The sequence below is a fragment of the Caloenas nicobarica genome, chromosome 3 (assembly GCF_036013445.1).
Source record: "Caloenas nicobarica isolate bCalNic1 chromosome 3, bCalNic1.hap1, whole genome shotgun sequence".
Taxonomy (NCBI): Eukaryota; Metazoa; Chordata; class Aves; order Columbiformes; family Columbidae; genus Caloenas; species Caloenas nicobarica.
The window spans coordinates 53,940,195-53,952,340 of record NC_088247.1 but is presented as its reverse complement, the minus strand read 5'-3'; the positions used below and the strand labels follow the sequence as shown (position 1 = coordinate 53,952,340).

Genomic DNA, 12,146 nt, shown 5'->3' with positions numbered 1-12,146 from the left:
CACTCATCTCTGTGGGGTTTTAACTGAAATGCCCCGTGATTTTATATGTATTCTTCCAAATATTTAGTTGGTGGTATAGTACGCAAAACACGTTTGAACTTCTTTTCTTCAGATAAAAAAAAAATCCTCTCTGAAGTGGGATTGCTATTTCAGTCTCATCAGATTATTGAATAAATTTGTTTCACTCAAAAACTAGTTGATTTTTCTTATGTATAAAGGTATTTGTCAAAAGTGCAAGGTTAATTTCTCATGACCCTAACACTTAGGTTATGGTCCTCTCTTGAATTTATAATACAGAGTGGTTTTTTTCCTCTTACCATACTGCCTCTGCTGAATTTTATCACTTCATTGTCAAGTGTAATTTTACTGTATTGTTTTCTTCAAGAAAACTCAAACCACTTCATCTCATCTGAGCAGAGTGCTTCTTAAGTTGTTTTCTTTAACTTTTCTTCCTAACCAGAGGCATTTCCTCCCTTAACTTGTAAATACTGCTTACCAGGAATATAAAGTGTTTACTAGAATGGGTAGCGAGGGAATCCTTCAGTTCGATTTCTCCATCTGCCAGAGAAGGTTATAGAAAAAGTACATATCAAGTTACCATGTAATCGGATTTTTACCTTTATCACTCACATGGGTACATGGATATATTTTAACCTCTGCTGCCCTATCTGTTATTTTCATTTTTAACAAATTGTGTTGGTTGATATAGGATTCTTAAAATTTATTTAACTGGGGTTTTTTGTTGTTATTTGTTGGTTGGGGTTTTTTTTGTTTGGTTGTTTTTTTAATTAGCACTTTGTCTGAAAGAAGCATGTTAAAGATTTAAGCCCTCAGCTTTGTAACTCATATTATCGGACTGTAGTTTTTCTGAGGTAGAGTTATCTTAGGTGATATGTGTACATGAGAGAAGCAATTACCCATTTTTAATTGCATTTAGAATTTAAAATTTTAAGAAAACATTACAACAGAGGTTGCTTTAGTTCATGATTTATTAATTTGTCTAACTTGGATTTTTAGTTCAAACAAATGCAGAAAATGGGGTATATATTACTTTGTGAATGAACAATGCATAAAAATACAGGATTTTTCTAAATCCATCAGTTATAAAGTTTCCTGACATTTGTATCAAAATAGATGTTGTTGTTAATAAGGTTGTTTTCACAGATAGGAGACTTTAAGGCCACTGGAAGGGAAGAAAATAGATCACAAAATGATACTTTGTCCCATGTCTTGGCCAGAAGGGATAAAGCTCTACTAAGAAATGGGTCTGCAAAAAGATGTTGTTTGTTTACATCATGCTGTAAAGCTAATGATAACTATACTAAAAGTGAAGATTTTCTTAAAAAGAGAGTGATTTTAATTAAAAAAGTGTATGAGGAATGCAGGTTCTTCGTGGATCCTTTGCAAACACTACTAAAGTCATTTCAAATACGAAGCAGCTCTCCAAAATTGGTATTCACACATAAAATAAGCTTTACATTAGTATTCAGTTAAAATCATATTTATCCTAATATTTTATTATTTTTTTCTCTTTTGTTTTAGCCACGGATGTAGATGTGAAGAATGAAAGCCTTTCATCTGTGCAGCAGCTTGGTGTTGAAATGACAGTCAGGTACATGGTATTAAAATATTTCCCTAGTGTATTGCTAGAATTATTTTGATTTTCGTGGAATGACTTTAATGATATTTAATCCATCAACTCAGTGCTTTATACGATTTAAATCTAAAGATTGTATTTAAGAAAATTAATTCTGACTTTGAAAATGAAAAAGATATTATACATAATTAAATTAACTTTACAGATTATATAGGTTATTATCCTTTATTGTTGTAAAGGCTAATTGTAACTTGATAGTAAGATTTACTGTAAAGTTATATTATCCTGAGTTACGTGTCTTTTTTTCCTCACATTACTTCTCTAAATAGCTCTGTTTAGCTAAGCTTAGTTATATGCCATTTAAACATTTTATTTGACTGGTAATTTGCAGAGCTTTGATGAAGAAAAAGCTAATGTGTCTGTACTTCCACAGATTGTTATATTTAGCATTAATATTTGAATTCAGATGCTAATAATTACACATACAGTATACTTAGATGGAATTCCAAATAATGTACGTGAAGGAAACGAGTCGTGTGTTAGAGTACTTGTTCTTCTGCACCATAGTCTCTCAATCTGAAGTGAAAGGAATTTAGGTATGGAATTTTAACACTCAGTAGCAAATGTTTGGTGTGTAGATAAAGCATGACAGGGTTTATTTAACCGTTTGTGTGTGTATGTACAACATGGTGTTTGTGATGAACAACACTATGACAGCTTAACTTTCACAGGCCTATTAAATATTGAGTTCTTGCTTTTTAGGAATTAATACAATATTTAACCGTTAAACAGTTTGGTTTGTAACTTTTTGTGCTAGATATGGAAAATACCTAAACTTGCTGGAAGAGCATGCTGAAAATGATCTGTGCTTTGTGTTAATGAATTGTGAGAAGTTTCTGAAACAACAGCAGAGAACTGTGGTATCCTCACTTCGTATCCTTTCTTGGTGGTATAAATTCTATCGCCTGAAAATGCCAGTGGAATTTGAACTCTTAGTTTGGGCTTTTGATGGTGGTGTAGGTGTGTAATATGTACTGAAAGATTAAGAAACAAACAAGCAAACAAAATAGAGCAGCACTTTTGCTTTGAGGTTTTGTTAAGTTAAAATGCACACTCAATGCAGTCAAGAAAATCCTCACCCTTTTGTTCCTATGCTTGGTTAAAATTGTAAGTCTCATTCATTTTTGTCATAAATTGTTTTGGAGTAGGATCCACATCTTTCCGTATGTGATAAAGAGTCCGCAGCATTAATGATTATTTGTGGTACTCCCATAATACCAACAGTGTAATGGTATTGCTCATGTAACATTATGTGGCTGTAATCTGGTCAACAGGAATGTTTTAAATTCTGACTCTTTTAGATTTACTGTGAAAGTTTTTTAAAAAATAAAACAGATACCCCTTTCCAGCAAGCTTTGCTATATTCTTCAGGTATTAGACTTATGTATCACTATTAAAATACACTTCAGGTATATTAGTCAGAATATACTTTTTTCAAAGCCTTGGTTTTACTTTTTTGTTTCCTTTTCTTCCATAATCTTCACAACTCCTGTTTTCTTCCTCCACCATTCTCCTTTTTTGTATTACACACACGCTTGTTTTGGTGTGGGGTTTTTTGCATTTACTTGTGTTTTGTTTACTTTCGTTGATTTGGCAGGACTACTTATGGACTGGGAAAGAAGTAGTGTATAGGGAAAACAGCTTAAATCGTTTGTCTTAATTCAGTTTGAGAGGCAGCCATGCCTGAAGAAGCTGCCTCTTCGCAGCTGTATTCCCATCTCTAACCAAGCAGCTCTTCCCTCTGGGTGCATGGGCCTGGGGAGGAGGAGGAGGGTGGGGATGAGATCTCTGCCCCAGCTCCTTGACCTTCTCCCCAGGCTGCTTGCAGGAGCGCTCTCCTGGCTACGACTGGTTCGCCTCTTCCATCTTCCTCATCATGTCAGGGGATGGGGAGAAGACACTGACGTTTCTTCAGGATTTTTCACGTCTTCTTGTTTCAGCATTTCTCTGGCTACCAAGACTGCATATATCTGTAAGAATTTAAAAGCTGTTTCTTTCTAAAAGGCAACTCTGAAAGTTTCTAAAGGAGACTTTATCAATTTCCTTAGTTTTGCGCCTATTTTTTTTCTAATGCAGGAAGTTTTTATTAAAGCCCTCTAACTGAACCCTGAAAAATTCTCTCAGAAAAATATAGATTTGACATTTGTTCAATTGGTTGTTTAAAATAGTGAAGTAACAGGTGGACTGACAGTAAAGGCAATGCTATTGAATTTTAAAGCTGTCAGTAAAATAAACTTTGTTAGTGGCATTAAATTCTGTGTGAAGGCTGCAATACTGTTGAATGACCTTTTTTCATTATTACAGTGTGCAAGTCCATCCTTTTGGTTTCTTTAGTAAAACTATCTGGTTTAAAATTTACTAAATACTTAAATTTAGTAAATTAAAAAAAAATACTGCTGAAATACTGAATTCTTGACAGTTTTAAATTATTAGTGTTTTGGATGAAGTTTGTAGCATGAGAAACGTAGTTTTCACCTTTCCTAGATGCGATTCCATTTATTTAAAATAAAACCCTTTCAGTTTGACTTTATACATTGTCATGTCATCTTGAATGTGTTGAACATAAACAGCTCTAGTCTTTACCAGAGAACTCTGGGGTATAAGAAGCACGGATTAGATTCTGTACCTGTTCTGCACGCTGTCTCTGTATTAATATGAATTGGTCTATCTTGTCACCAGAAGTGACTGTCTTGGTCCACACACAGCACTGAGTCCAGCCTTGAGTTTGTTCCAGCACAACGAAATGTTGCTCCATTGTGTGAATATGTGCTGAACAACTGTCAGTGTTGTCTTCTATACAAGACCTTGTCAGCATGGCAGGCAGGTCGGTGCAGTGCTAATACTCAATACCTAAATGATTTCTCTTTCATAATATATCTTGAAAACACAAAGAGAAGATTCAATAATTAGCTTACTTGAATAACATCTGCAATGTAAACTAAAATAAAGTGTCAAAACATAAATGAGAAATTATCCAGTCATTGGTTGGATTGTGATGCTGCCTACCTCAGGAAGGAGGAAAATTCTAGAGGATGTACCTTGACCTTCTAGCATGAAGCCAAGGATTCATTACCTAGACCCAAGCACTGACATCCAGAGCTTTCCATACTGATAAAACTTCTGTTCCTTTTGCTGCGCAAATAGAATTTCACTCATACAAGCCATGCGTACTGCAAAGAAACGTGCACACAGAAAACAGCTTCAAATACCATAGAAGTTCCACTCTATCTGCCAGTAAATTGGAAAAAAAATCTGACAGAAATCAGTCTTTTTTTTTTCTTCTGTTCTTTAAAATATAACAATGATTTCTCTGTTCCTGCTTTAACAATTAAAGCTTATATGCAGTAAAGAACTAGATTGGTAATGCAAAAGAATAGTCAGGATATGTTTTAAAACAGTTTCTAACTTTTTTCTTTAGTTTAACTGTATGTTTTTCCTGATGGTAGTATCAACTTTTTTGTGTATTCTATTTTCTGTCTGTAAATAACTGGGATGACTTATCCTACAAGTAAACATGTATGGTTTTATATATCGTTCACAGGAAGGTATTTTAAAATAACACATTTTCGTAGTTTCTAATCCTTTTCCTCAATTTTGTTGTTGACGATGATGATGTTGTTGTTAATCAGGTTCACCTGCCTATTACCACAGTGGAATCTGGCATCCATCCAGTCTATTTTTGCAGTGGTCACTACATCGAAATGCTGCTGAAAGCTGAGTTGCCACTTGTCTCTTCAGCCTTCCACATGTCTGGTTTCACTCCATCCCAGGTAACTGATGAAAGGGTATCAGAGTATCATCAACTTTTTGACTTAAATGCACAGAATCAAGGACATCCAGGAACTGCTGTGCTTTTTCTGTACAGCACTTGTGTGGTGGTTATGAAACTGGGGGGTAAGAGGGAGTATTGAATGCATAGTGACTTAGAGCATCTGAAAATAGAAAGCAGCTGACTTGGTAGAGCAATGACAGTGTACTGCAGCTGATGACCTTCCATTACATGTTCATGCAGAAAACTTGATAACAATAATATATACTAAAACCTCAGATTTATCATTAAAAATAAATAGCATCTCTTATTCCTTGGAATAATTTTCTGAATTTCCCATGGGACCAGAATGAGTAATTTGGGATAGGTGTATAAAAGGAAGCAGTTCAGGTGATATTAGAGCAAAATTCACTTTACGTGAGCTGCCATAACTATTACAATCAGGTAACATGCTATTCTTCTATATTAAAGAGATGTTACTAAAGAAGAACATTTATCCATAATGTTAGCTCTCCATTTACCTACTTACTGCAGTTCTTTGGTAATATGCAATGCTATGTATGGATCATCACTTGTAAAGACTACAGTCATGATGAAGTGTAAACAGCTTCAAGTAATAATAACAGATTGCCAATGCAAAGGACCTCTTGCCACAGTAAGAAAGCTTATTGCTGTGCCAAGGCAAGAAAAATATTTTTCATCTTATGCCTTTTTAATTTGTTTTTATGACAAGATTTGCAGCTCAAGAGACTTCTTAATGGGGCAGATGCCAGTGTGGTATAGATATTGCTTAAAATAGCTTGGGATTTGGTCTTTAGGAAGACTGGCAGATGAGTGACTTCATCTCAGAGTAGGAATGAGGTGCTCGTAATAAGGTTCCTGGTTTGGGGTGGGAAAACACATGAGGACAGTCACTCCTTCCTCAACTATTGTTGTGTCCGTTATACTGAATGCATTTTTTATTGTTTGCACACAATTCATAATAGAATATAGTTATTGTCCTAAACTGCTGATAAGGCTTTTATTAGGGATTTTTTTTTTTAATTTAGTGCATTACTGAAATGCCACTGATGGGTGCCACTGTGTCTTCTGTGTGATTTTTCAATTTTACTGCAAGATTAAAAACAAACAAACTCTGAACTGTGAAAATAACTCTAATGTATTTAAGTGCTTGTGTGCGTCAATAAATACTGAAAACAGATTTAATGCCAGAGTATGGCTGCTGTAATCCAATTAGGATCTTGGTACTTTGGCTGCTGCATACTTTTAAACACTTTAAGGAACGATTAGCAGAATGTTTGTGGTCTAGAGCTAAATGAAATGTTCTGTATGCATCTTAGTACATTGTGATTTAGAACTGGAAAATGGAGTCGCTAAATGTGTTCCATGCCCATTTAATAAATGAAAATGTGTCTTAGGGAATGGCATAACATTCATTTATAAGGCAAAGAATGATTTTAATTTAAAGGAAAATCCACATTAAACACACCCCCATCACCCTCATCACCATCTAGGCCATTTTTAAAAAAAAAAATCTTGAAAACATCACCTCTTTGAGTTTTATGTCTCAGCCTCAGAAGTTGCCAGAATATTCTCAGAAAACTGAGATGTACAGATGCAGGGTGTTAAACATGTTTAGCAGAAGTCTGAATAGACCAGAAGTCTATTCAGAAGCTGTGATTTCAAAAATGGTGATTCTTGGCTTCTTGTACTTTAGCTCTTTTATTTTCATAAGTAGTGTAATGTTATAGGAAAAAGGGCCTGTAGTATAGGAAAGTTAAGAGATAAAGCTGATCAATTGACTGAATGTCTACAGCAATTTAATTATATATAATTTCATCTCATCTAGATTTGTCTTCAATGGATAACTCAGTGCTTCTGGAATTACATGGACTGGAGTGAGATCTGTCACTACATTGCTATATGTATTTTTCTGGGTCCTGATTATCAAATATATATGTGTATTTCTGTGTTCAAACACCTACAGCAAGACATCCTGAAGCACACTGAAGCCCGAGATCTCCAGGTTTTTCTTAAAGTAAGGGTTTCTTTTTTAATTTTTTAATTGCTGAAGGGAAGCAAAGCTCTCAATACTGAAAATATATATGTTACTTAATCTGAATTTCACTTATTGAGTGAAATAATACTTCAATTTTATTTACTTCTTGGCAGGAAATCCTAATCAGTTCCCTTTGTAGGCAAAGTAAATAGCCACGTTAAGTCCTGAGGGCATTTCGTTCAATTCTCTGTGTGTGGCCCCAATCTCTTTAAACTAGTTTTCCAGGAAGGTGGGTTTACACAGTGGTGTCCTACCGAAGCTTGAAGAGATGTGGCACAAAACTCAGTGAACTGGTGTTTGGAACAGGTGCCAATTACTACACAGCCAGCCTCACAATTTCGTATTCTTTACCATATTATAAATTACATTTGGTTATTGGATTTTTTTTTTTGCAGGGTACTGCTCAGCTGTAGATGCAGTAATGAACAGATCATGAATAGATACAAATGTTTGACTCTTCTTCCCAGAGATATTTTTTTCTTTTTTTTCTCTGGTCTTTTTCTTTTATCCAGTCAGAATTCTTTTGCAAGCTATACATCTGCATCTTAGTCTGTCCTAACAACAATAGTTTTGTGACTAGTTTGCATCCACCTTAAATATTCTTAAATATGAATAATATGTCAACACAATAATTTTCCTTGAAAAAGTATGATACAAAGTCTAATGAATAAACTGTTTTGTTTGACCTGGTTTTGGTCAATGTGGCTTAAAAACTATGTCATCTTGATGGCATTGTTGGGATAGTTTATGTAAATTACAAAAGAGAGATTTTGTATATTGTCAACTATAATATAAACAGGCCAAAGACTTGACATGGTACTGTTAAATTATTGAGTAATACTGTATATTAAGGCACTACTGAAGTATTTACAATTCAATGAGTACGCAAAAAAAGAGGAGTTAACAGCATACTTAAAGTGTACTCTTGCTTTTGATAGCTCTTAATTCATGTCGTTTTATTCATTCAATTTCAGCTATATTATGGGCTTCATGTGAGGTTACTTAATACTTGCAAAAGCATTAGTCAGCTGCCTGTTTATTGAAATAGCAAAATTCTATTTCAAGTTTTAGCCTATTTCTCAGCATAACATTCACAAATTTGGATTACTGTAGTGGAGCAATTTTCTTAAAAGTGGAAGTATAAACTATTCTGAGAACATAATCTAAGAAAAAAACCAAAACAACAACACACCAACAAACTTAGAATATTCATTTTATTTTTTTAATGTAATCTGATGTCTCAAACTTCATACTAGCAATGACAAACAAGTCCTCCTACCTACTTTCCTTTCAAGAACCAATAGTACTTTCTGGTTTTAAGCTTGTAACATGCATTATATTTGTCATGAAAAGACGATCATTTGACAGGAATACACCCTTGCCGGTAATATATAATAAGTATTTCCAGCTAGCTATTAAAATGAAAAACAAATATTTTCTTCTTAAAATACAAATATACTTTCATTTGCACATGAAAAAAGAAGTTGGAGACAACTTCGCTGTCAATTCAGATGACATTATGCCTAGCACTTAAAATATGTAAAACATTCACCTTTTCAATGGGTCCTTCTAGTGACAAAAAGCAGACAACAACCTGTGAGATCATTTTCTATTACTCTCTAATTTGCCTTTCCTCTGTGCCAAGAGGAGTGCAGAAGTAACAAATCGACTATGAACATTTTTTCCGTTGTTCTTCCTGTTGGCTGAGAGGGGTTACTAACAGTGGTGATCCCTTTAAGAGATCTTGAAGATTCAGCATGAACTGAATTTTCAATTTATTGCTTTGTCCTTTTTTTTTTTAATGCTTTCATGGAAGGATGAAGGTGCATAGCTTTGTAATTTCCACTCATGAACCAAGAATAGTGTAACCTGCCACCTCAGGAAACCCACCTTGACTGTCTTGGTTTCATTTCATTTGGATAAAATTGAGAAACTTGGGGCTACAGGATTTGTGACTTGTAATAGCACATGTAAACCAGTATGTCGGTCTCTTCTAGGATTAATTTAGCTACTCTTCACTTCATTTTCTGTATGAGCCATATTATTGATAACTACATTGCTAATCAATCTGTGCCCACATTTAATCAATATACGATTTGACTGCTTAAAAAAAATGCCCAGGCTGTGACAAGCAGAACAAAATGAGCTATCTTTAGCAGCTTGGAATTCACTAAATTTGAGCTGTACATCTCTTTTTCCTAGCTAATAAATGTTTTCTGTATGTATTTGTGCAGGAAGAAGCACTCTGTGGATTTCGAGTGAGCGATTATTTAGAATACATGGAAAGCCTGGAGACAAGCTACAGACCTATGCTGCTGAAAGACATGAAGAACATAAGAGTACAAAATACATAAATGAAGCAAACGAGCACTTTATTTTCCAGTTTTGTTTACATCCTTTAAAAGGATGCTGATTGATATATCAGTCTCACATAAAATAAGTCAGTCGATGTAAATATATGTACTGTAAAATAAATAAGGAGGTTTTTCAGAAAACAGTTTTTGCAAAAGGACTTAATCTAAGTTTGATGAGCAAAAATAACACATTTTTGCAGACAGGCTGTATGCGCAACCCCATTTTCAGCTGGCAGAAGGCAGCTTCAGAACCCACGTGTAGGATGCTGAAGTGTCTTCCTTAGAACCTGCAGTAACATTTTCTTTACAGAATGTCTGGAATCTCAAAATATTTTGAAGAGAATTTGTGATATAATTAGTGTTTTAGAAGTCTAACAGAAGCCACAAATGTTTAATTTATATTTATCCAATATCATTACCACACTTTCCCGTGAGACAAACTAAACATTACTGCAAAGTTCTTAAAAAGCAATTTCACTAGATAAAATGAATGTGTGAGCACATACACAAACTGAAATTATAAAATACATTATAACCTGCAGTTGAAATTTCTGTAATTATATGCAACCTCAGAGTGCGCAGCACTGACAAAGGTTTTGCCACTAATTTCTGTTTTCCTGACTGTGCATTTCATAAGTTCATGTGTTTAGCTTTTTTTTCTTGTCTAGAAAATAAATGTTTTAAATATTTTTGGACTTTTGTGAACTGTGTTGACTTACCTACATTAATAAAAGAGACTGGCAACTATGAAGAAAGAATTATGACAACAACTGATAGAACCAAGTATTTGCCTGACACCAGGGTTGAAGAATACCAAGACTCCCATAAAATCTGTTCTTTTAACCTTCACATAGCAGCCTATTTTTTGAAAACAACTTTTTTGCCATATTTCTCAAAATAACCCAATGACAAACATCCTGATGGTAAATAACACTAGAACACAAATATTATGTGTTTCCAGAAATTCGATACAGTTTTAAAGAGACCACGGTTGATTAAACTACCAATTACGAAATAATCAGTTCGTTTATCAGCAGCAGATATTTGTCAGGAAAATTAGACCTTGTGCTGGGCATTTGAGTAACCCAGGGACTCCTGCTGTCTAAATAGCTGCCACTTTGTACTCCTCATCCCCCAACAAAGAAGAGAAAGGCACTGCCAAGTGGACCCTAGATATCAATGACTTTTGTCAATATGGCATCAAATCAGTGCAAAGAGGTACAGGACACAATAATCAGGAGGATGAGTCAAATACAAATATAAAGCAAACAGCCTGAGTAACAAGTGCTGCTCCTGGAAAAAGTACTTCTTGCATTCCCTTCAGCAATTCCATCAGCTGCAGCTTCCCCGTCTGCAAAACAGCTACAATTTCATAGTCCATGAAGGTACTGAGATGATTAATGAGAGAATATTTGTAAAACATTCAGTGCATGAAAATTCTATGTAAATGCTAAATCTTAATATCTGATAATAATATAAAATTCTATTGTATCCTATGACAGAAACAGGATGTTGACACATGTTGCAAGTAGACTGAAACAGAGCCTGAAGCGATGGTAGTCAGGGAAACCGATGGCATCTCCTTTGGATCAACAGAAATCTAAAAACGAATGACCATTTTAGGAACAGGTATCTGAAGCCATGCTCACATGCTCATGACTCCCTCACCCAGTCTTACTGGCTTGAATATGAGTTTCTCCCTTCACTCAGCTCCCCATTTTCTTTTAGGGAACTAAATCTACCAAGATGTAGACATTTTCTCTCTCTAAATCTATTTGTATTTTTGTTGTTGCTTCTTCTAGCTGCTTTTTCCCTGCTTTCCTTCTTGACTGTATTTACCTGTCTCAGGCTTTTTCTCTCTATTTTCACCTGCCTTATTGTTTCCAAACCCTTATGGCAGTCTAATCACTAAAGGATAAGAAATGTTTCCTTGCTGGTACCTAAAATGTTTAACTAAACATGACTTAAACATAATGGGACAAAAAAGAAAAAAAAAAAAAAGAAGAGGAAATGCAAAATAAAACCCCAGCCTGGAAAAACTGGGAAGCCAGTTGTACGAAGACAACTCCCCCAAAGAAGCTGTGAGCAGTCCTGACCCAGTCTCCCACTGCAGGGAGCTGAGCGCTGCTGCCTCTGCCCATCACATCTCCCAAACCGTCAGCTGGGATGCAATGTTGAATAAAAACATCTGCGTTAGCCCCCAAAAAACATGCTGCTTCCAGATCACCTCCTTCAGCAGCCGCTGCAGCATGACTAAGCCTTTTGGGATAAAATCAGTAACCTACAAAAAGTATTTTTCACCTCTTC

General features: G+C 35.0%; 1 protein-coding gene across 5 annotated transcripts in view; it reads left to right on the top strand.

Annotated features, from left to right (window-relative positions):
- TBC1D32 (TBC1 domain family member 32) overlaps window positions 1-10,499 on the top strand; it is a 77,516-nt gene extending 67,017 nt beyond the window's left edge. For all 5 annotated transcript variants that reach the window (XM_065630917.1, XM_065630915.1, XM_065630919.1 and 2 more), the window contains 6 exons: window positions 1,543-1,612; window positions 2,415-2,530; window positions 3,475-3,629; window positions 5,287-5,427; window positions 7,276-7,464; window positions 9,720-10,499. In XM_065630917.1, coding sequence (XP_065486989.1) covers window positions 1,543-1,612; window positions 2,415-2,530; window positions 3,475-3,629; window positions 5,287-5,427; window positions 7,276-7,464; window positions 9,720-9,839 — 791 coding nt within the window. In that variant the 3' untranslated portion in view covers window positions 9,840-10,499. The remainder of the gene's footprint in view (window positions 1-1,542; window positions 1,613-2,414; window positions 2,531-3,474; window positions 3,630-5,286; window positions 5,428-7,275; window positions 7,465-9,719) is intronic.
- Window positions 10,500-12,146: the final 1,647 nt, after the last annotated feature.